Genomic DNA, 25993 nt, shown 5'->3' with positions numbered 1-25993 from the left:
TCAACAATATCCTATTCCAAATGCATGCCCAAAAATCTCCGAACTCGATGGGTTCCAAGAAAATAATAGTGTGAGAGGATATAGATTGGTTAGATTTATAGAAACCTTAAAGGAGAGTGTAATTTTAATAATCTTAACGGAGACTTGTATAATTTGTAATTTTAATTTATCCATAAAATTTTATCTATGGAAACCAAAGAAACCCCAAAATATATTTGTTAAGGAAGGGAGAATCGAGAATGTTGTTTTCTACAATTCATCAAAAAAAAAGAAAAAAAAAAAAGAAAAGAAAAAAAAAAGAATGTTGTTTCTACACGTTAAAAAGATCTCTTTCGTAAAGCTATTGCAAAAGAACGCCAACAAGTATGTTACATCCAAAAGCTACATATTTGTTTTTTTTACTCAATCTCCGAACCTCCTGGCTATTACAAGTTATTTATTTAACAAAAGCATTATGTTATTATCATGGAATAAAATAAGAAAATTTACGTACGGACACGACAAATTTGATAACTACTGATGTAATAAATTATTAATTGAGTTTCCGTTCTTATAACTTCAGACTACTACTATAAAAGTTAGACAATTTTGTAATGGTATTTTGGTTATATAATATTAGTCTTATCACACGCGCTTTACATAGGGGATAAGGCTTTTTTATTTTATTTATTTATTTTGAGTTTAATATAATTTTTCAATTTAAATTTATCTATTGTTAGTGAAGTTACACTATAAAGGACTTTTATAAAACTAAAATTTAAGATTTGAAATGAGGTAAATTGTTGGGTTTAGTGTGCTATTTTTAAGGAAAAAAAAAAATGTATCAGACGTACTTGAGGAGAAATTATAAGATTCACATGGTGGACAAGTGATGTGGTCCACCATTCTACTAAAAAACTTTCACCTGTTTAAAATTGTTAGTTAGAAATTTTTTTTAAATATAAATTAATTACTGACTCAGCAATTTTAAATAAATGAAAATTTTTTAGTGAAATGGTGTACAAGTGACGTGGTCCACTAGAGGATCTTATAATTTCTCGTACTTGAGATATGTTTAGATAGAAATTGTGCTAATTTTTAGGAAAAAAGTTTCACGGGTATTTTTTTTTTGAATTTTGTTGAATTACAATTTTAACCTGGTTTTTTATTTTTTAAGAATAAGGATTATTTAATTAGATTAGAGGTATTTTAGACATTTTCAAAGGCATAACTAACTTTCTGAATCTCTTAATATATATAGAGATATTATAAGCTTGTTTAAAAAATTCTAAATATTACTTTTGTGTTCATGTATTTTAATAAGTATTATTGTTTCTTCAAAAAAAAATTATTAATAATGGATAAAAAAATTGATGTAAGTGATGAATTTAAATGAAAATTAGTAAAAGTTAAGTTGTCAAATTTATTGAGTAAGTGCATCGATAGTTCTAAAAACTTAATAGAAAAGAATAAAAAAAATGTTTGGAATGTCAAAGTCACCAATCATCATCATCATGTAACACATCATTTTCCAAATCCACTAGGACTCCTTATCGTATATAGTATGGATTCAATGGAGACCATTGCCGAAAGTGCAATTAAAAAAACACAACCACATCCAAAAACAGTGGAAACTATTCGAGACATGATAAAAATGCTATATAAGTTTCCAATCCATTGCCATGTAAATTTGGCAACAACCAAACCCATTATATTTATATTGTGCTTAACTGCTATTACCAACCCCTGACATCTCCTCTTCATCTCAAAGACTCTGTAGCTTTGCTCCTTTTGTTAACCCAAACAATACAAAAAACACAGGTAAAGATCCTAAATTTTATCCTTTTCAACTTGTTCCATTGGTTTTCTTGAATTTAATGCTATTATTGGTGCTGTAGTAGATCTATAATTTCTTTTTAAATTTGTGGTTGCAAATTCAGCTGGTAGTTTCTCATGTTTACTTTGAAATGATGTATTTTGTTATCTGGGTTGGTTTTCCTTTGTGGGAATTCCGCTCGGATTTGTAAATATTTTGAATCTTGATTTTTTTTTTTTTTTTTTAAAGATTTAGTAGTTTCTGATATTTTCTGTTTTCTTATCTTTACAAGTTTTAAGCTTTTCTTTTTTAATTTCTATTCATGTCTTTTTATGTGTCCCATGAAGCTTAAAAATTTTGTTTTTATACACAATGGGTTTCTCTCTTTCTGTGTGTATGTGTGTTGTAGAGTATGGAGATAAAATATGGAACATTTTTCATATTTATATGTAATTCTAAAACGTACTGTGTTGTTGTGATTGTTTTAAAGGTCTATTTCTCATTAACATGGAAGGTATTGTTGTGAGAAGGGTCATTCCCTCGGACAATAGTTGCCTCTTTAATGCTGTTGGGTAAGTTCAGATTATTACAAAACCTCTGTTTGCTTTTTTCAATTGTGATAAAGTGTGTTCATTGGTTATGTTTAATCTATTTTTCTTTTGTTTCTTGATTTGCAGGTTTGTCATGGATCATGACAAACACAAAGCCTCTGAGTTGAGACAGGTTACAGTCTATAGCACCTAATCTTCGGTGCCAATGTTATAATATAAATTTTTGAACTTGTTAGCTGGAATAACTTGATTCTAAGAGTTTTTCTTTTGAAAATTGCTAACATTTGATAAAGCATTTTAAAGTTAAATTTTGATATCTTGCAGAATCTGTGTGAGTAAATTTCATTCTCTGTGTAGCTTTATAAACCCTGTATCTTTGGTGTAAATCTTGAAATTGCTGATGAAGTACTTAATGTTCTATTTAGATACTCTGTTAAACCATTTATTCTATACTGTTAACTGTATATATCTCACATCTTGAAGCTTTCAATTTGAGCTTCTTACCATCTACTATTCCATATGATGCAGGACAGTGGTAGGAAAATAGAGATAATTTTTGGTGTTCCTTGCATTACCATATCAAATGCATGGACCAAATTGATTCAAAATTAGAAAGATGAAAATCAGAATGATTATCTAGGAAAAAATGTTTTAAATTGGTCCTGTTGTGGTTACACTTTAAGCATTCATTGATGGCATATATATTGTTTTATATACTTTTTTTATCCTTACAAATTTGTCTATAATTTTTGTAGGTTATAGCTGCAACAGTGGCAAGTGATCCAACAAAATACTCTGAAGCATTTCTTGGAAAGTCCAATGAAGAGTATTGTACTTGGATTCTTGACTCAGAGAAGTGGGGAGGTTTGTTGAACTTGAACTTTCTATTCTTAATTAGGGGAGGCTTCATTGTCCATATGATGTAACTGAAACCAAATGGGTCTGAATAAAGACTATCCTGGGTTAATTTATCCTTGCAATTGCTGCTGGTTTTTCGTTGTCTAGCAGTATGTAAGGCATGCATAAGGAATTGTAGAGTTTTATCCTTTTAACTAAAGAAAGTAACACCCATTTTTTAAAGATAATTGTTGCTGCGTTTATTCATGGGTTTGGGCTTGCTGTAGCATAGGATGACTACTAAATTAGATCACCTTGCATGTTGACCCTATAGCTCAAGGTTGCCTTAGGGTATCATTCTAGCTAGTTCCAGTTCAGAAAGGATAGAAATTCTAGTGGTAAAATTGAAGAATTATGCAACCTGCCTCTCACATTTGTGGTTATTGATTCTTTATCACTGTTAAAAATTTAAAATATGTAAAATTATTTTGAAGGAGGGTAAAACTTATCTTGTTGAGGATTTACAGCATATTTTGTTTTGTATAGTGGTCAAGTTATTGATTAACCAAACGGAGTAATTCCTTAAATTTTTATATCATGTTAAACTTGGTAAACCTTGTGGATTCTTTTGCCATTTGGCCTTAAATATCTCTGCTCACATTGAATAGCATGGATTAGTTTGTGATAATCTCACAAAACTGGTTTAGTTGATCATTTTTTGCTGCTATGTTGCAATTGGGGTAATTGATGATCTATTAATTCGTTTCCAGTATAATGGACAGCTCAATTTTTATTCTGGTTGAATTATATCAAGTTTTTTTAATTTTATAAAGGATTTAGATTCTTGATTCTTTCTAAAAGCACCTTTGGTGGTTCCTTTGCTTTTGCCCTCCCCCTCTGAGTGAAAAAAAAAAAAAAGAAACTGTAAAGTTATCAGTTGATTAATTAGGTGTCAGTTTGGGAATGGAAACATTTACTTTTTTTTTTTAATTCATTTTTTATGAGGTTGTGTACAACAACCTTAACCGTACAAGCCTGGGCTGGGCCTACGTGCATCCCCCAAGGTAGTATGTATCTTGTAAAAGCTTTCACAATCATTAATAGGAAGATCAACTCAATTTTTTTATCATGCACCTTTATCAACTGCATAATACCTATCTTTTTGTATTTCTTGATATGTTAAGATGCCACCATATACTCTACTCTATATATGATCATGAAGTCTTCATGTCAGTTTTTTGGATTTATTGATAAATATGCCACGTTAGTTCAAGCATGACGTTGCACATTTTAACAGTACTAATGAACTTTAAGGGCAGTAATTACAGGCCTTGAGTTTGGCTTGTTTACGGTAATAATCGTGCTTGTACAACATGGTCTTTTTGAATGGTTCACTTGAAGATAAATTTGATGAATTGTGTTTCTGAGTGGACATTTTATCTTTTGAAAATGATATAGTTGATTTTTGGATTATTTCCCCCCAAAACAGGAGAAATAGAGAGAGAATATTTTCGGTTAACTGTTTTGAGGTCAAGTGAAGTTGTTTGCACATGTTCAAATGTACAAAAACTGTATCAGTATAAATAGTAGTGACTATTTGCCAAACATGTGATGCTATCTGACACGTGATTGCCATAGGTTTAGTGTCTCTTGTTCATTTCTTTAAGTTCTTCCTTAATTCATTATGTAGTGGTTCAATTCAGTTAGCTTTACTAGTACTGGCTATGCTGGTAATGTTTGTACAATGTGCTCAAGTTTTTAACTAATGTATCATTAGATTCCAGAGAAGACAGAAGTAAAAAGAAATTGGATATGTTGAATGAATAGGGGTGGACCTTTTGTTTGTAGGAATCCAGTATCTTTTCTATTTAGTTTCTTCCTGGTAACCAACAATACGTAAAAGAAAACCTATCATGCAGTGCATTTTAGTGTGTGTTTTGGTTGTCTTCTGATTGCCAACTGGAATACTCAATCTGGACTTATACAAAGCATAACTTAGATAATCCACTACCATAAAAAGTTCTTGAGTTTTAAATTTTGAGAATGTGTTTGGCTCATCTTTGTATTAAAAAATGTGTGGCAAATGGTTCTCTTGATAAAAGTGGTGTGAAGTTTCTTTCTGCTTTTGTTGAACTGTTCTGTGTATTTAGTCACAATGATGCACTAGGAAGTCTTTGATCATCTGTTGTTTCATTCTGCTAAATTTGTTACTTTTATATTATCTGTGAAGGTGCCATTGAGCTTTCAATATTAGCTGATTATTATGGACGTGAAATCGCAGCATATGATATTCAGACCACACGATGTGATTTGTATGGTCAGGTTAGCATTTGGAATATGTTTTCTGTTCATCCGAATCTAGTCTACTTGCCAACTCTGAGTATTTACTCTTTTTTGGGGTGCTATTGGACAGGAAAAGAAGTATTCTGAAAGAGTTATGCTGATTTATGATGGGCTCCATTATGATGCTTTAGCCGTATGTGGTTCATATTATTTCACCTTCTTTTTTTGGCTGATTCTTCATTTAAATGAATATTCAGAACGAATAAAACTGCCCATATGTAGGAGTAATACATTCTGCCATCTCTTAAGCCCCACTACGAAATCACCTTGCCAAGTACAATTTTAAGATGATCTTAACCGTCTGTCATCTTGCATGTGTTTTGGGATTCAAGAAAGAGAAAGGGAACTTAAGAAAAAGAACTTGCTAAGCAGTTTTTACTGTCATTGGCCTGATAAGTTTATTTCTTGTTAACAATGAAATTTTTCAAGGGAACACATGTTGGTTTAAACCCTGTCGACTATGGAATTTTATAGTTAATAGTTCCATCTGTTCACCCTGTGTGCTTTCATTATTATTATTATTTTTTTTTTTTCTGCTTGCCCAAATTATTATTGTTATAATTATTCTTTTAAGTATAATTTTCTCTTACATGGTGCATTTTTCTATTTTGTATTGACAGATGTCACCCTTTGAGGGAGCTCCAGAGGAGTTTGATCAGACTATTTTTGCTGTACAGGACGGGACCATTGGTCCAGTTGAGGGGCTTGCTCTTAATTTTGCTAAGGAGCAACAAAGGTAATATATATTTTTTTGATGAAAAGACTACAACTTTATTAAGAAGAAGATAAATTTAGTACATCTTGAGCCACAACAGACTCAATAATATTCAGATTTTCCTTTATCTAAGTTACATAATTATCAATGCCCTTGGCAAATTGTGCCAAGATGTGTGTTGGTCGATTACCCTCCCTCTTAATATGTGAAACTTGCACCAACCTGAACACCTGTAGCCTGTCCATATCCCTGCTATGATATTAATAACGGTAACCTGTGGACTGGTCAAGCCTAATTGTGAATCACATTCAAAGTGGGCATCCCATATTCCAACATCCCAAGCAAAATCTACTGCTTCCTCAAAGGTTTTGCTTCAGCCTCTAAAGGTCCCTGTGGAAAGTGTATTTTCTCACTTATCGCTGCTGCTACCATGCCTTAATGATCTCTGACGACAACACCCACACCTGATGCTTCTTGTTGTTCAAAGACCACGCCATCCACATTAATCTTGTACCAAGGAGATGTGGGATTAGTCCAGCAGGCTGTGTCACTCACCAAGGCCTTAGATGGTTGGGCATTTGCCACTTGGAACTCGTCAAGCAGCATTCTAGCCTTCTGCAGAACCATAGCAGCCAACTGCCGTGTCTTCCCTTGTCGAACAACATTTCTGTTGAACCACATGCTCCAGGAAGTTGCTATAACCAATTCCAAAAGATCATTGCCCATCTGTTGTATGAATTTGAGATGCCACAAGAGGTCTATAAATTCTGGAAAGTGTACCCCTTGAGTTTCAATCAGTAGACTAGATAAAATCCACACCTCACGGGCCATTTCACAACTCCAAAGTGTCCACTACTTTCAGCTTCCAAACTACAGGCTTCACAAACCAGGTTATCAAAAACCTTTCGATGACAAAGGTTGGCCTTTGTAGGAAGTATATTTCTGCTTGCAAGCCATGCAAAAGTCTTGATTTTATTTGGCATATTTAGTCCCCTCAAAGCCTTCCAAAATAAACCTTGATTACAACAGCTTGAAGTTTCAAGGCTCAGATTTGTTGAAGACAACAGGACAACTCTATAAGCACCACGCATGGTAAAGTTGCCCTTAGGAGTGTAAGCCCATATCAGTCGATCCATAGGGAGTCTAGAACTCAATGGGATGCTCAAAACGACCTTCGCATCATCAGGTGCAAAACCCTGTTTTACCATATTTGCTTGCCAAGTAACAGAATGATGATCAATCAAACAACTCACCTTCGCATCTGCTGGGCAGCCATCCAATGGGTTTGAGATTCAAAAAGTAGATGGTTTAGGTAACCATTTATCTTTTCAAATCACAATTGAGGCCCCATTTCCAACCTGCCACCTATATGCTTGCTGGACAACACTCTTGAGTTGAAAATATACTTCTCTAAGCAAAAGATGGATGATTGCCAAGTTCAGCGGTAAGGAAGTCGCCATTTGGGAAATATCGAGCTTTATAGAGCCTATGCAGTAAGGTATTTGTGCAAGTTTGTAGCCTCCAGCCTTGTTTTGCCAATAACAATAGATTAAAGGCCTTTAAGTCCTGAAATCCTAGACCAACCTCCTCCTTTGGTAGGCACATTTTATCCCAACTCAACCAAGCCATCTTATTCCTCTCATTTGACTGCCCCCACCAGAACTTACAGACCATGGCTGTCATCTCATCACACAATGCATTCGGAAGCTTGAACACACTCATGGTATAGGTAGGAACCGCTTGGGCGATGGTCTTAATGAGGATTTATTTGCTTGCTTGTGAAAAGAAGCTTTTCTTTCCATCTTGAAAGCTTATTATCCAGCCTTTCAATCAATTATCGAAAAGTGTTGCAATTATTCTTTCTGACCTAGGATGGAAGGCCGAGATATTTCTCATGCTTTCAAATGACCTCTGCACCGAATCTAGTTTTAATATCATCCTGAATATTTTGAGGTGTGTTACAGTTGAGGAATAGGGAAGTCTTCTCACGATTCAATTGCTGACCAGAGGCTATTTCATATGTTCCTAGAACCTTCTCTAGATTTGAGCGTTACTCCCTTGTGGCCCGACAGAATATAAGATTATCATTTGCAAAGAAAATGTGTGATATTTATGGTGTATCTTGGTATGCTGTTACTCCTTTCAGTAATCCTTGTTCCACTGATTGTTTTAGCAATGCCGACGGTCCCTTTGCACAAAGTAAGAACAAATACAAAGAGAGAGGGTCTCCTTGGCGCAGACCCCTAGTAGGAGTGACGCAGCCTTGAGATCTCCCATTAATTCTAACAGAGTATGTAACAGTGCTAACACACCTCATCATAATATTCACCCACTTCTCATCGAACCCCATCTTCTGCATTATTTTTCTTAGCACCCCCATTCAACCCAATCATACGCCTTACTCATATTCAATTTCAAAGCCACCTCTCCCACCTTACCACTCATTTTTTGACTAATATGGTGCATTGTTTCAAATGCTACCAACATATTATCAGAAATAACACACATAAAAGCACTTTGGTTTTCACTATGATGTGGGGAAACAAACGTTTTAGTGGCCAAGACTTTAGAAGCAGTCCTTGACACAACATTACTAAGACTTATGGGCCTGTACTGGGTGCTTTTTGTCGGATTTTTCACTTTTGGGATGAGCACAATGTGGGTTTGATTAAATTTTGGGAGAATGATACCATGGTTAAGGAAATTAAGGACTGTTTGTGTTAAACAATTACCAACTACGGACCAATAACGCAAATAAAAGAGAGGAGGCATACCGTTAGAACCCGGTGATTTTTGGATGCATTTACTTCAAAGCTTTTATCACTTCCTCAGCTCTAACATCTTGAGTCAAGGTTGCATTCATTACCTCAGTAACTCTCGGTTGCATTGCATCTACTACTGCTGTGGAGTCTGTTGGTCCATTCGACTGAAAATCTGCTTCATCACACAATCCCCTGCCAAAATCTGCTTCATCACACAATCCTCTGATAGTATTTCATTGGAGCCGGCTTGATGCTTTTGCATGGAAAAAGCTTGTATTACAGTCCCCACTAGTTAGCCATAAATTCGTGGATCAACAGACAGTTAAGATCATCTTAAAATTGTATGAGAAATTTTTTGGCAAAACAAGGATGGAGGATAATGTGATGAAGCAGATTTTTGTCATCTGCCTGATGCACATGGTAAAGTTCCATGAATAATTTGTCCCTTCAATAAATTCACAAGTTCTTTGAGGATGATGTGGCTAACCCAGCTATTCAGGAAGTGTATAACTGGAGATTAAATAAAATTATTCTTATTATGTTTTTGAATAATCAAAATATTTGAGGTTTTGCATTTTGTTGACATTGGGGCAATGTTCTTATTTGATGTTTTGCTTCCGAACTCCTACCCTCTGATGAGTTACATCCTTTATGGTCTGCTCCTAGTTTTCATGTTACTTTGTAGATGTACTTGCATTGATAATGATTAATGTGTAGACTTTATTTTATTTTATTTTATTGGATTTATGGTGCATGATTTGTGTTAATTACATCCTGTTATTTCCAGGAAGAGGAGATTTACTGACACTGCCAACTTCACTTTGCGTTGTGGAGTATGCCAAATTGGAGTAATCGGCCAGAAGGTCATTTCCTGTGAATAAAAATTATGCTTGCTTCAATTTATTTTTTATTTGTACCTTTTTAAAACCTGGTACCCACCATTAGCTTGATTTCCTGATTTCTTATGATACTCACCGACTCTTTTGTTTTTTTAATGTGTAGGAGGCTGTGGAACATGCTCAAGCTACAGGCCATGTCAACTTTCAAGAATACAGATGACAGTAACTATGGAAAACAAAGCCACCATGTTGTCCCATTTTATCACAGTGAGCTTCTTTAGGACTTGACCCATTGCATTGTCTGTAAGGTTTGGCGAAGTTATAATTGACAAATTAATAACTGATAATATGTTCTTTGGGAACTATTGTTGCTGAATAATATGTTGTACCAAATGAGAAGATTACTTTATATTTTTTCTTAGGAAAATGTAATAAGATTGTATTGTATTTTAATCACCCTGTTGTATATTATTGGTTCTGGTGCATCCTCGTGGTTCCTATATTTGTTCCACATGCTCATTTTTCTTAACAATTAAAAAAAAAAAAAAAAAAAAGTTCAACATGCTCAATTTCGTCGAGTCCACAATTTCATGATTGAACTCTCATTCATTTACAGCTATTGCACAAGCTACGTTAGTACTTTCATGAATGTGGAATATATCTCTTGAAACACGCATATAACAAAAATGAGGTTCCTTCGATTTAAGTATTGTATAACATGGTATATATATAAACAATATATATGTAGTGTCAATTTCACTCTAGAATATATGCCTCCATAATACTTTTACGACAAACAAATTTACATATTTCATCTGAAGTGATTAGCTAACTGTTGCAACATTACTCTCTAATCAAAAGTACAAAAGCAAACTCACCTAGCTCGGTCTACACTGCAAACAACGAGCATATTTCAAGAAACTATTGAACATTGCCATGGTCCATAACTTATCTGTATTCGATACAAGAAGAGGACATACTACCAAATGTCTAGCACCACCTAGCTTCGATCCAACCACAGTACAACTCTTCTGTTGTGCTATAAAAATTGACAACGTCCTTACTCTCAAACGAATGGTAATCATCCGTCTCTAGTGAATAGAAAACAATGCTTTGCCCATAAAATCTAGGAAAGTAAATTTTGTTCTCCATTCCAGGTTTTTTTTCTGTTGCAGATAAGGACGATGAATAACATAAAGTATATAATTGCTCAAATTTTCAACTCTAACCCAAGTCATCTTTGATTTATTCAGTTTGAAAACTCGAATCCACTTTCCAAATGGAGCCACAAATACTGGTAAGAGCTCACCATTACATTCGACTAGAAACTTTTGGAGGCTTGGTAAGAACTTCGAAACTAGGCTCCTCACCGTTTAGCTTTAGAATTCCAAGATTTACTTCCCTACCCAAAAAATAAAATGCTTCTTTGTAGAAAACTGGGCTATTGCAGTGAAAGAGAGAGTCTGTATAATCACCTTCACACTCATCCCAATATTCATCCCCTGGGCTACAAAAGTGTACAACGAATTTTGGTTTATTGCAGCTCTGCTCAATCTCAACAACTACACATTCTGAAGAGGATGGGTTTGACGAGAAGCCCATGCAAGAGTTCCGAATTCCAGAAGAAATCTGGCAATGGAAGAATCGCTTGCGTAAATGGATTGAAAAAGAAATTTTGATAAGTCTACAGTTACGAGCAGCCAATCGTCTTCTGAGCTACAAACTATGCTGCTTTCTTTTATGGCTTGCGGCAAGTTAATGTGATATTTGTCACTATGCTTTGGATCAACGAAAGAATAACCACTCTCTTTCCCAAATAACACTAGCCATGGAGATAAAGCAGGGTTTTCCAACCTTTGTGCTTCAATTCTCCATTGGATTGGAGGTGATGCTGAATGGAGCGTTTTACAGGTAGCGCGAAAGTGCAAATAATCAACTATAAAGAGTCACTCGGCAATCAGTTTAACTATGTCAAAAGGAAGGTGAGGTAGATGTGCTTCAGTATCAATGGTGTCCTCCACATCCTTTAAATAATTTACTTTTTCGTGGACTTTGCCACTTCCTTGTTCTTCCATGTTAGAACTGTTATTCACTTCTTTCAATGTATTTGCTAACCTTGTATACATAAGCGCATGTTTTATGTCAGCAAAGAATAAAAAGAAATAATATATAAAATATAATCAACACGATCATTATCGCAGACAATCATATTGATTGTCTAGGAAGCACGGGAATACTTCTCAAAAATTGTTTAGCAAAAAAAAGAAAAAAAAGAAAAAGAAGGAAGCACGGGCATAAACACAAACACAAATACGGTGATATGATGATTTTTGAAAAATAATTTTTTAAGGCATTGTTTTTCATATATTGTTTTTTTTTTTTTTAATTTTTTTTACATGATAGAATTTTTACTCTAGCCTAATCTAAGTGAATATGTGTGTGAAACTCTCTCCTCCCGGTTCTTGCCCCCCATACCCCATAAGCATTTATGCTTATGAAGTGAACACTACACTAAGGAATTGCGATGGTCATATATTGTTAAACATGCATCAATTTAAAAGCAATAATGATGTTTAGAATAAAATTAATTTCAAAATTAGTCTGGCCGTCAAATACTAACAAGACTATCATTTATTAATAACCAAATATTATAATTTTTAAGAATTATAAAATATTAAACATAGAATTAAAGTTAAAAGTTAGTAAAGTAATTCTTGAAAGAAAAAAAAATTATTGTTTGATGTGTCCCACGTCCGATACGTGCTCAAGATGCGGACGCCCAATCATGCTGCTTCCAAGATCATACTTTACTGTAATTTTTGAATTAATACATAAATAAATGTATTTGTTTAACTTTGATTTCTTCCCTATCTTAAATCCTTTAAAAAAAATATATAAGACTAGTCTATTTTGTATTACGAATTTCAAATGAATGTAGGAATAGCATAAGTGATCAAAAAAGAGAAGCAAAGATGTAGGATTGTATAATGTTACCTGAGATCAGGCATCACCCAAATCAAAGAGGATTGCATTGAACATGATGGCAGATTCAGAAAAGGTGGAGGGACAGAAATATTTCCTTCTTCTATGTTGTATGATTACAATTTTTTGTGATCGTCAGCCAGTGTGAAATATACACGTATGGTTGCCTTCCATCTCTGTTATAGGGCAGGAAAACACGCAGCGGTGGCGGAGATTATATTTGTTGTTGAAAGACAAAAAGAATGCCCAATCCTTGGCATTTTTTATCTTTAACCACACCTTATGAATCTCAATTCCTACAATATCTCTGAAACTGCGATTTGTACAGACTATCTCAAGCCTGAAAGGTTGCCCACAAGATTCAGTTAAAATTTTGAGCTAGCATAAGCATAACTAGGATGTAACCACTTCTTGTCACTGCATACAAGTTACCGTTGCAGCAAGCAAACGGGATCATCATGCACCTCATGCCATTGTCTGCCTTCTCTAAACTCTGCCTCAATTCGTCATAATAGGCTAATTCAATCCATTCTCCATCATCACAGTATATGATTAAACGAGGTTCCAAAACAAATAAAACGACCATGCAACCCGGTTCCCTTGGAGTTGATGACAGAATGCAAAAGTCAATGCAGTTCAAGGGCGGTAGTGTTATTTTCTCTAAGGTTATTGGGTTCAACAGAAAGAGGCAGCGGCACAAGTTTATTTTATTTATTTATTTATTTATTTTTCTTTAGTGCAACGTGTCTTAGTCTTTTAGGGTATTAATATCGGTTAGCAGGTAGGCTCTGATATACCGTTCTATAGTATACTCTAATTTTTAAGAAGTAATAGTATCATTCTATTCTTTTATGTTAAATTATGTAGGTCTTATTACATTAAAATATCACTAGAATATTTGTGTATTACTTTTATATCAAGTAATATACATATACATATCCTAATGAGTGGTCATAGTGTTATAAATTTTGCCCCTCCTGAAGTCAAATTCTGGTTCCGCCATTGGTTGGATTTGATATGGTAAAAAATATTTGGTTTTTATTCCCTTTGCCATGGGAATTCACAAGCCACGAGTAGGATTTAGGTGGCTACTCTTGTCTCTCTGTTGCTGTTTTCTACGTCTTCATCATCATGTTCACGAAGGTTAATAATTTGTATTTAGGATTTTGTTTTGAAGATGCACACAAAACAAAACAAAAGCAAGAAAGACGTACAGATCCCTTCTTCCTTTTTAATGTGCATGCGGATACCTTCTCTCGCTATAGTGGGAGAGAGTATTATGTTTCCGAAACATAATGGATTTTCTCCTATAGGGGAGCTAGCTAGCCCACACCGATGTGATTGGTTCCTATTTTATGACATTGTGCATGTGTGGCCAATAAGTAAAATACGTGAGGGCAAGACTTAGAATTGCTCTCCATTTTTTCCCAGAGCCCTAAACCCTTGTGGCTGAATCTCAAGACCCCAACTCATGGCCACCAAGGCCAACAGGGATGGAACCAGGATTCAAAAATTATGAGGCCAAAGTTCTTTGTTCAAAAATTCTCAAACATTGGAATATCAATACTAGAGGTTGGCAACAATGCATTATTAGCATTAGTTTTGGAATTATTTGCATTTTTTTTTTGGAAAAATAAATCAATAATCAAAATTTATAATTAAGTTCTTTATAACCCAATTAACACATTTTGATTTTATCAACATTGGACTAAGGTTGAATTGATTCTTTATTCTTTCCACATTATAATTTTTTTAATAAAAAAAATTTATTTATTTATTCTTTTCACATAATTCTATTCTTAACACCTTCATAATGCTATATAAATAAGGAAAATGATAGAGATATAATTTTTTTACAAACTACTAATGTGATGAGTAATTATTAGTAAGTGAAAAAGTTATATTAGTGAAGGGTCTAGATGAGAGCAAATAAAAATTAGTTAAAACTTTTTTTTTTTTTTTATACAAGATAAAATTTTTACTCTAGCCTAATCTAAGTATAAATTTGTGTTAAGCTCCCTGCTGGAGATTTGAATCCTGGTCCTTACCCTCGTCCACATGTGTGTGGAGTGAATATCACACCAATGGTGTGCGATAGTTAGTTAAAACTTAAAAGTTCAAATTCATGTCAAACATTATTACATTAATCTATACTATATATAAGAGAATTCTCCTTTTTCAACTGGACTTTTATATGGTTCAAAAATACCCTCATTAATGAAAGGTAACTTCATTTAGAAATAAGATCATAAATATTAAATAACAAAATTCATTTTGAATTCAAAACGAGAACTCCTAAAATTTAGGTTTTTTTTTTTTTTTTTTTTTTTTTTTCACATTCAAAAAAGAAATTACAATTACTGTTTATCTCTAAAATTTATAATGTTCATTTGTTTTATATGGTCTTGAGCATTTGCATAGTCAATATAAAATGGCAAAAATGTAAAATTTTGGCCAAGTGTTCGTATGTGAATAATGTGGGTCTTTTAAAAACGCGGTTATGTGAATAAAAATTGAATATTTTTACTTTTAGAATAGATAATTTAATATGAGTGTTTTGAAAAATTAGCCACGTAATATAAAGAAAATTATATTTTTATGTTAAAATAAACATGAATTTTTGTATGAGTTAATGCGAATGATCTTAAGCCGCATAAAATAAAAGAAAGAGTAAATAAGGAGAAAAACATAACTATGTTGGTTTGAACCATTAATTTTGTGTTGTCTTATATTGTACATGTTTCCAAAAGAGTTGGTAATTCGCTCTCGTAGTTAAACATCATGTAGGCCTTGTGATGTTAGTATGTTACATGAAATTCAGAAACATAAAATATTTCAAATAGATAATGAGCATAAAATGAATGATTCATCTATTTTATTTTTATTCATCCAATTACACACGTTACTAATATTAATAAATTTTCCTTCTTCTCCAGTCGGGTCCTCTAGCCAGTACCTGATTGGAGCAGGAGGAAAATTCTATTGCAACATCACACATTTATGAATCATTCAATTACACATGTTACCTCAAATTTTACCTCAAATTTTATTGCAACACCTCACATCTATATAAAATGAATGATTTATGTATTAAATTTATTTATTTACTTTTTAACCCCCCAAAAAAAAAAAACTAATAGAAGACTATTAGTAATTACACACTGTGAGGCATAGTGAAAATGAAATAAATTCACGCGTCTCCTCACAGTAGAAACTCAGCAATTGAGTCACCCATTGTTAATAACACGGAAACTTAGCAATTGATTGTCTCTTTGTACTTATAAATACAAAAATTCATATTCAGCACACACATATATATACACACACACAAAATCATAAGTTTTTTTACGCTAAATTGAGTCATTCATTGTCATTAATTATAGGAAGGAAGTACATAACTAAAACAAAGAGTACAAATTTATTTAAAATATAAAACTAATACGACTCAAACTTAATATTGAAATCCTTAATCTCAAACTGACTTGACTCAACTCAACTTGACCATACTCAAACTTAATATGAAAAATGATGACTCAAGTAAATTGCCATGGTATCTTAGTGACCTCCACCACCCTAGCCATTAACAGTTGCCACCCCAACCATTGCAACTCCCTTGGCCAGTATTGCACCTCCGCCGGCACCTTGGCCACCACCTTGGCCATTGTTGCTACCTTGGAAGATTACGTTGAAATGGTGATTGACACACTTAATTAGCTCCTCCCAAGTTTCACAATTTGTGTCCCATCTTTTGCAAAGGTAGTTCACTACAAGAAAAAAAAAATTATTGCATTGAAAAAAAATTGTTGCAATAATATTAGAGTTATTACAACAGATATGAGGTGTTGCAATAAAATTTAAGGCAATAAGTTTGTGTAACAAAAAATTTTGTTGAAATAAATTCCAAATATTTTAATGACAACTTTGTTACAATAAAAAACTTATTGCTATAAATATAATGCAGTAATAAGCTATTACTTCACGAATTTTATTGCAATAAATTGAAAATGATTGACCAAAATAAGTCGAATCAAATTATTGCAATGATATCTTCGTTGCAATAGATAATTACTTTATTTTGTCATTACAATAAATTATAAAATAATTAATATTAAGTTATTACAGTGATATCTTTGTTGCAGTTTTGTGTTTGCTATTGCAATAAATTGTAAAATAAATTATATCAAATTATTGCAATGACAGCTTTGTTGTAATAAACTATTAGTTCAAAATTTTTGTTACAATAGATTGAAAAAATAATTGGAATTGATTTATTGCAACGATTTCTTCATTTTAATTTATTGCAACAATTTAACCTAATGTATCAAAACTTCTATTGCAAACTGAAAATTATAAGTTATTGCAATTTATTATTGTGATGCAATAATTTAATACTTTTAAGTTACTATTGCAATAATTTTAACTTGTAAATGCGATATTTTGTCTAATTCCACTATACATATTTTTTGGTATTAATGCTTGATGTAATAGACTTATTTTGGTGTAGTGATTTTTGTGTCTGCAACAAGAAGTATTAGAATTAAATGAGAAGATGATTGAGTGTGTCAATGAGAAGATGAGAGACTCAAATAAACAACATTAATTACTTACTTTGCATGCTTGTTTCAGTTATTGAGGACATCTTGACAAAGGGGCTGAACTCTCAATTACTAAATGTCTTGTATTTTGGGATTGTGTGGGGAAGTCATTGGGAATTGATTTAATTTATACTAGTTGAGTTCAACCCCTTCCCCTCTTCATGAAATGCTTGTGCACCAAGCAAATATCAATAGTCAGCAAATTTGATCTGATTAAACATTACAAGTTCATGCACAAAATGAATGAGAATACAAATGATAGGCTATGTGAGTGCATAATACTGGCTTTATAAGTGAAAGGGGTGAGTTATAATGAGAGTAAGCCTTCCATATGATAGTATTTCACAAACCTTGGCCAAGTATGACATGTTGAGAATTGAGAGTAATATTCCTATTCCCTATCTCAATTTCTAATTACTTGTGTTGTCAATCAATCTCAACTATTGCATGCACCCTTCAAGGTGAATCTATATTATATTTCATTTAAATTCTTAAAAATAAAACTTATCATAACCTTTTTACATAAACGATACAATCACTAAAAGAAAAACTGTTTATTACAATGAAAAAATCGTTGCAATAACATATGTGTCATTGCAATAGTTGATGTGAGTTGCAGCAATAGAATTTGAGATAATAGATTTGTGCAACAAAAAATTCTGTTGTAATAAATTCCGAATATTTTAATGAAAATTTTGATACAACGATATATATGTTGTTGCAATAATCAATTTACTACTTTGAATATCTTGTATTAATAAGTTATTGTTACAAAAATATTATTGCAATAGAATGAAAATAATTGACAAAAAAAATTTATATCAAATTATTGCAACGATATATTTGTAGTAATAGATAATTATTTTATATTTGTCATTGCAATACATTGTAAAATAATTATAGAAGGCATGTTTACAATAATTGAAACATGAAGTTGTTATGAAAAATTGATCATCATTGATAATGTGCCACATTCACAAAAATTCTTTTTTAAACAATTTATAATTTTAATTGGGTTAAATTTTTATTGGTCCACAATATTGGGGTCTTATATATTGAAGTGGAGGAAAAAAAAAAAAAAACTCATTTATGATAATGTTTGAAGTATTTTTTAGTAAAATTAATTATTAAATAAAAATTTGGGATCTTGTTTAAAATTTGGGGCGCGGGGGGAGGGGGGGGGGTGGGGGGAATGGTCTAGCTTATCAAAGTTTCAAGCTTTGGCTATGGAGGTTAGAATCGAGAGAGATAAAGAATTGGAGTTTGTGTAAAAATGCTTCATTGAATAATATAGATTACAATAAGCTCTGAGATTTATATACACCTATTAGAGCTGAAAACTAACAAACCATCTTAACTAACCAACTAATAATTTGGAGTCAATCATCAACTAACACTTGTCTACTAACAACAAACCAATTAATTAAAACTAAGCTACAAGTAGTTTGATATATATTTTACTAAACGACTGTAGCATATGCAGTAGCATAAAACCTCTTTTTTCATCTTCTACGCTTGTTCTTCAAGCTACAATTCATCTTCGTCATCTTCACTACTTCTCATATATCAATACTCCCCCTCAAGATGGAGCATATATATTGAGAATGCCCTTCTTGTATAGATGCTTGAAGAACTGAACTTTGCTAAGAGGTTTCGTGAACAAATCTGCTAGTTGGTGTTTAGTAGGCACATGAAATGTTCTAATTGTCCTTGCTTGTATCTTTTCTATGATAAAGTGACAATTTACCTCAATGTATTTGATCCTCTTGTGGAAAACAAGATTGCCAACAATGCATAAATCCACCTTGCTATCACAATAAAGAGAGGTTGACTATTTGTGGTGAAATCCAAGGTCTTATGAGAGTGCAATTAACCACACTAACTCACTAATCACAACTGCCATTACTCTATATTCAGACTCTACTGAGGACCTGGCCACTACCTATTGCATCTTGCACTTCCATGAGATTAAAGAGTCTCCCAAGAAAACACAAAAACCAAAAATAAATCTTTTAGTTTCAGGGCAACCTGCCCAATCAGCATCACAATAAGACTTTAAATGCAGAGTGGCTTGTTTACAGTCACAATGATGCTTGGACAACATGGTCTTTTTGAATGGTTCACTTGAAGATAAATTTGATGAGTTGTGTTTCTGAGTGGACATTTTATCTTTTGAAAATGATATAGTTGTTTTTTGGATTATTTCCCCTCAAAACAGGAGAAATAGAGAGAATATTTTCAGTTAACTGTTCTGAAGTCACGTGAAGTTGTTTGCACATGTTCAAATGTACAAAAACTGTATCAGTATAAATAGCATTGACTATTTGCCAAACATGTGATGCCATCTGATATGTGATTGCCATAGGTTTAGTGTCTTTTGTTCATTTCTTTAAGTTCTTAATTCATTATGTAGTGGTTCAATTCATTTAGCTTTACTAGTACCGGCTATGCTGGTAATGTATGTACAATTTGCTGAAGTTTTTAACTAGTATCATTAGAGTCCAGAGAAGATGGAAGTAAAAAGAAATTGGATATGGTGAATCAATAGGGGTGGACCTTTTGTTTGTAGGAATCCGGTATCTTTTCTATGCAATTTCTTCCTGATAACCAACAATATGTAAAAGAAAACCTATCATGCAGTGCATTTTAGTGTGTGTTTGGTTGTCTTCTGATTGCCAACTGGAATACTCAATCTAGAGAATCCACTACCATAAAAAGTTCTTGAGTTTTAAATTTTGAGAATGTGTTTGGCTCATCTTTGTATAAAAAATGTGTGGCAAATGGTTCTCTTGATAAAAGTGGCATGAAGTTTCTTTCTGCTTTTGTTGAACTGTTCTGTGTATTTAATCACAATGATGCACTAGGAAGTCTTTGATCATCTGTTGTTTCATTACGCTAAGTGTTCGTTTGGCAAAGATTATTTTTGCCAACGTATTTTACTATTCAGCTCATTTTTACTACTATTCATGGGTTCCACTGCACTTTTTGATATTATTCATGGGTCTCACTAATCATTATACTATTTCAGCTAACTTTTACTTTTATCTATAGTACTTTCAACAAAAAGTTTTCAGTTTCAGCAAAATAAGTAGATCTCAAACAGACTCTAAATTTGTTACTTATATATTATCTGTGAAGGTGCCATTGAGCTTTCAATATTAGCTGATTATTATGGACGTGAAATCGCAGCATATGATATTCAGACCACACGATGTGATTTGTATGGCCAGGTTAGCATTTGGAATATGCTTTCTGTTCATCTGAATCTAGTCTACTTGCCAACTCTGAGTATTTACTCTTTTTTGGGATGCTATTGGACAGGAAAAGAAGTATTCTGAAAGAGTTATGCGGATTTATGATGGGCTCCATTATGATGCTTTAGCCGTATGTGGTTCAGATTATTCCACCTTTTTTTTGGCTGATTCTCTATTTAAATGAATATTCAAAACGAATAAAACTACCCATATGTAGGAGTTATACATTCTACCATCTTTTTAGCCCCTCTACAAAATCATCTTGCCAAGTACAATTTTAAGATGATCTTAACTGTCTGTCATCTTGCACGTGTTTTGGGATTCAAGAAAGAAAAAGGGAACTTAAAAAAAGAACTTGCTAAGCAGTTTTTACTGTTATTGGCCTGATAAGTTTATTTCTTGTTAACAATGAAATTTTTCAAGGGAACACATGTTGGTTTAAACCCTGAAGACTATGGAATTTTATAGTTAATAGTTCCATCTGTTAACCTTTTGTGCTTTCATTATTATTAATTTTTTTTTTCTGCTTGCCCAAATTATTATTGTTATAATTAATATTATTTTAAGTATAATTTTCTCTTACGAGGTGGATTTTTCTATTTTGTATTGACAGATGTTACCCTTTGAGGGAGCTCCAGAGGAGTTTGATCAGACTATTTTTGCTGTACAGGACGGGACCATTGGTCCAGTTGAGGGGCTTGCTCTTAATTTTACTAAGGAGCAGCAAAGATAATATATATATATATATATATATATATATATTTTTTTTTTTTATGAAAAGACTATAACTTTATTAAGAAGAAGATAAATTCAGTACATCTTAAGCCACAACAAACTCAATAATATTAGGATTTTCTTCTATCCAAGTTACATCATTATCAATGCCCTTGGCAAATTGTGCCAAGATGTGTGTTGGTCGATTACCCTCCCTCTAAACATGTGAAACTTGCACCAACCTGAACACCTGTAGCCTGTCACATATCCCTGCTATGATATTAATAATGGTAACCTGTGGACTGGTCACGCCTACTACTGCATCCACAACTAATTGTGAATCACATTCAAAGTGGGCATCCCGGATTCCAACATCCCAAGCAAAATCTATTGCTTCCTCCAAAGGTTTTGCTTCAGCCTCCAAAGTCCCAGTGGAAAGTGTATTTTTTTACTCATTGCTGCTGCTACCATACCTTAATGATCTCTGATGACAATAGCCACACCTGATGCTTCTTGTTCAAAGACCGCGCCATCCACATTAATCTTGTACCAAGGAGATGTGGGGTTAGTCCACCAGGCTGTGTCACTCATCACGGCCTTAGATGGTTGGGCATTTGCCACTTGGAACTCGTCGAGCAGCATTCTCGCCTTCTGCAGAACCATAGCAGCTGACTGCCGTGTCTTCCCTTGCCGAAGAACATTTCTATTGAACCACATGCTCCAGGAAGTTGCTATAACCAATTCCAAAATATCATTGCCCATCTGTTGTACGAATTTGAGATGCCAGTGTACCCCCCGAGTTTCAATCAGTAGACCAGATAAATTCCACACCTCACGGGCTATTTCACAACTCCAAAGTAAGTGTCCGATACTTTCAGCTTCCAAACTACAGGCTTCAAAAACCAGGTTATCAAAAACCTTTCAATGACAAAGGTTGGCCTTCGTAAAAAGTATATTTCTGCTTGCAAGCCATGCAAAAGTCTTGATTTTATTCGGCATGTTTTGTCCCCACAAAGTCTTCCTAAATAAACCTCGATTACAACAGCTTGAAGTTTCAGGGCTCAGATTTGATGAAGACAACAGGGCAACTCTATAAGCACTACGCACGGTAAAGTTGCCCTTAGGAGTGTAAGCCCATATCAGTCGATCCGCAAGGAGTCTAGAACTCAATGGGATGCTCAAAACGGTCTTCGCATCATCAGGTGCAAAACCCTGTTTTACCATATTTGCTTGCCAAGTAACAGAACGATGATCAATCAAACAACTCACCTTCGCATCTGCTGGGCAGCCAACCAATGGGTTTGAGATTTGAAAAGTAGATGGTTTAGGTAACCTTTTTTCTTTTCAAACCACAATTGAGGCCCCATTTCCAACCTGCCACCTATATGCTTGCTGGACAACACTCTGAGCTGAAAATATACTTCTCTAAGCAAAAGATGGATGATTGCCAAGTTCAGCGGTAAGGAAGTCGCCATTTGGGAAATATTAGATTTATAGACCCTATGCAGTAAGGTATTTGTGCAAGTTTCTAGCCCTCCAGCCTTGTTTTGCCAATAACGCTAGATCAAAGGCCTTTTAAATCCCAAAATCCTAGACCAACCTCCTCCTTTGGTAGGCACATTATATTCCAACTCAACCAAGCCATCTTATTCCTCTCATTTGATTGTCCCCACCAGAACTTACAGACTATGGCTGTCATCTCATCACACAATGCATTCGGAAGCTTGAACACACTCATGGTATAGGTAGGAACCACTTGGGCGATGATCTTAATGAGGATTTGTTTGCCTGCTTGTGAAAGATGCTTTTCTTCCCATCTTGAAAGCTTATTATCCAGCCTTTCAATAAGTTATCGAAAAGTGTAGCATTTATTCTTTCCGACCAAGGATGGAAGGCCAAGATATTTCTCATTCTTTCAAATGACCTCTGCACCAAATCTAGATTTAATATCATCTTGAATATTTTGAGGTGTGTTACGGTTGAGGAATAGGGAAGTCTTCCCACAATTCAATTGCTGACCAGAGACTATTTCATATGTTCCTAGAACCTTCTCTAGATTTAAGCATTCCCCCCTTATGGTCCGATAGAATATAAGGTGATCATCTGCAAAGAAAATGTGTGATATTTATGGTGCACCTTGGCATGCTGTTACTCCTTTCAGTAATCCTTGTTCCACTAATTGTTTTAGCAACACCGACAGTCCCTTTGCACAAAGTAAAAACAAATACAGAGAGAGAGAGAGGGTCTCCTTGGCACAGACCCTTAGTAGGAGTGATGCAGCCTCGAGATCTCCCATTAATTTTAACAAAGTATGTAATAGTGCTAACACACCTTATCATAATATTCTCCCACATCTCATCAAAAACCATCTTCTGCATTATTTTTTCTAAACACCCCCATTCCACCCGATCATATACCTACTCATATTCAATTTCAAAGCCACCTCTCCCACCTTACCATTCATATTTTGACTAATATGGTGCATAGTTTCAAAGGCTACCAACATATTATCAATAATAAGGCGCTTACACATAAAGGCACTCTGGTTTTCACTTTGATGTTGGGAAACAAACGTTTTAGTCTATTGGCCAAGACTTTAGAAGCAAGCCTGGACACAACATTACTAAGACTTATGGGCCTGTACTGGGTGCTTTTTATCGGATTTTTCACTTTTGGGATGAGCACAATGTGGGTTTCATTAAATTTTGGGAGAATGATACCATGGTTAAGGAAATTAAGGACTGTTTGTGTTACACAATTACCAACTATAGACCAATAATGCAAATAAAAGAGAGGAGGCATACCGTTAGGACCCGGTGATTTTTGGATGCATTTACTTCAAAGCTTTTATCACTTCCTCAGCTCTAAAATCTTCAGTCAAGGTTGCATTCATTACCTCAGTTACTCTTGGTTGCATTGCATCTACTACTGCTGTGGAGTCTGTTGGTCCATTGGACCAAAAAATATTTGAGAAATAAGCCATTGTGATTTGTTCCATTGTACGGTCATCAACCTGCCAAAATTCTGCTTCATCAGACAATCCCCTGCCAAAATCTGCTTCATCACACAATCCTCTGACAATATTTCGTTGGCGCCGGCTTGATGCTTTTGCATGGAAAAAGCTTGTATTACAGTCCCCACTAGTTAGCCATAAATTCGTGGACCAACAGATGGTTAAGATCATCTTAAAATTGTGTGAGAAATTTATTGCCAAAACAAGGCTGGAGGATAATGTGATCAAGCAGATTTTTGTCATCTGCCTGATGCACATGGTAAAGTTCCATGAATAATTTGTCCCTTCAATAAATTCACTAGTTCTTTGAGGATAATGTGGCTAACCCAGCTAGTTAGGAAGTTTATAACTGGAGATTAAATAAAATTGTTCTTATTATGTTTTTAAATAATCAAAATATTTGAGGTTTTGCATTTTGTTGACATTGGGGCAATGTTCTTATGTGACATTTTGCTTCTGAAATCCTACCCTCTAATGAGTTACATCCTTTATGGTCTGCTCCTAGTTTTCATGTTACTTTGTAGATGTACTTGCATTGATAATGATTAATGTGTAGACTTTATTTATTTTATTTCTTTGGATTTATGGTGCATGATTTGTGTTAATTATATCCTGTTATTTCCAGGAAGAGAAGATTTACTGATACTGCCAACTTCACTTTGCGTTGTGGAGTATGCCAAATTGGAGTAATCGGCCAGAAGGTCATTTCTTATGAATAAAAATTATGCTTGCTTCAATTTTATTTTTTATTTGTACCTTTTTAAAACCTGGTACCCACCATTGCTTGATTTCCTGATTTCTTATGATACTCACCGACTCTTTTGTTTTTTTAATGTATAGGAGGCTGTGGAACATGCCCAAGCTACAGGCCATGTCAACTTTCAAGAATACAGATGACAGTAACTATGGAAAACAAAGCCACCATGTTGTCCCATTTGATCACAGTGAGCTTCTTTAGGACTTGCCCATTGCATTGTCTGTAAGGTTTGGCGAAGTTATAATTGAAAAATTAATAACTGATAATATGTTCTTTGGGAACTATTGTTGCTGAATAATATGTTGTACCAAATGAGAAGATTACTTTATATTTTTTCTTAGGAAAATGTAATAAGATTGTATTGTATTTTAATCACCCTGTTGTATATTATTGGTTCCTGTGCATCGTCGTGGTTCCTATATTTGTTCCACATGCTCATTTTCCTTAACAATTAAAAAAAAGAGAAAGTTCAACATGCTCAATTTCGTCAAGTCCACAATGCCATGATTGAACTCTCATTCATTTACAGCTATTGCACAAGCTACGTTAGTACTTTCATGAATGTGGAATATATCACTTGAAACACGCATATAACAAAAATGAGGTTCCTTCGATTTAAGAATTGTATAACATGGTATATATGTAGTGTCAATTTCACTCAAGAATATATGCCACCATAATACTTTACGATAAACAAAGTTACATATTTCATCTGAAGTGATTAGCTAACTGTTGCGACATTATTCTCTAATCAAAAGTACGAAAGCAAACTCACCTAGCTCGGTCTAAACTGCTAACAATGAGCATATTTCAAGAAACTATTGAACATTACCACG

At 33.9% G+C, this 25993-nt stretch overlaps 1 protein-coding gene across 3 annotated transcripts; it reads left to right on the top strand.

The window, feature by feature from the left end:
* The first annotated feature begins 1584 nt into the window (after positions 1–1584).
* On the top strand, positions 1585–25561 carry LOC126694605 (OVARIAN TUMOR DOMAIN-containing deubiquitinating enzyme 2). Of its 3 annotated transcripts, XR_007645809.1 has the most exons (10): positions 1590–1800; positions 2286–2367; positions 2473–2518; positions 3102–3210; positions 5414–5505; positions 5597–5659; positions 6147–6262; positions 9791–9866; positions 10006–10150; positions 25385–25561. XR_007645809.1 is itself a non-coding variant. In XM_050390971.1 (9 exons), the coding sequence occupies exons 2-9, from the start codon at positions 2303–2305 to the stop codon at positions 25295–25297; spliced, it is 624 nt and encodes a 207-aa protein (XP_050246928.1). In that variant the 5' UTR covers positions 1585–1800; positions 2286–2302; the 3' UTR covers positions 25298–25561. The 3 variants fall into 3 exon arrangements, 2 of the variants coding, with proteins under 2 accessions (XP_050246928.1, XP_050246927.1); XM_050390971.1 differs by lacking the exon at positions 10006–10150 and having other exon boundaries at positions 1585–1800; positions 25241–25561; XM_050390970.1 differs by lacking the exon at positions 25385–25561 and having other exon boundaries at positions 10006–10327.
* Positions 25562–25993: the final 432 nt, after the last annotated feature.

This window comes from Quercus robur, chromosome 8 (genome assembly GCF_932294415.1).
Source record: "Quercus robur chromosome 8, dhQueRobu3.1, whole genome shotgun sequence".
Lineage (NCBI taxonomy): Eukaryota > Viridiplantae > Streptophyta > Magnoliopsida > Fagales > Fagaceae > Quercus > Quercus robur.
Note: the sequence above shows the minus strand (reverse complement) of the source record. Positions and strands in the feature narration are given on the sequence as shown.

What these genes read in the sequence shown, in the direction of transcription:
- LOC126694605 (XM_050390971.1), top strand. Translation starts at nt 2,303, where the DNA reads ATGGAAGGTATTGTTGTGAGAAGGGTCATTCCCTCGGACAATAGTTGC. An exon ending in GATGTGATTTGTATGGTCAG is followed by an intron (nt 5,506 to 5,596) that starts GTTAGCATTTGG and finishes GCTATTGGACAG; the next exon opens with GAAAAGAAGTATTCTGAAAG. An exon ending in TTTGCTAAGGAGCAACAAAG is followed by an intron (nt 6,263 to 9,790) that starts GTAATATATATT and finishes TGTTATTTCCAG; the next exon opens with GAAGAGGAGATTTACTGACA.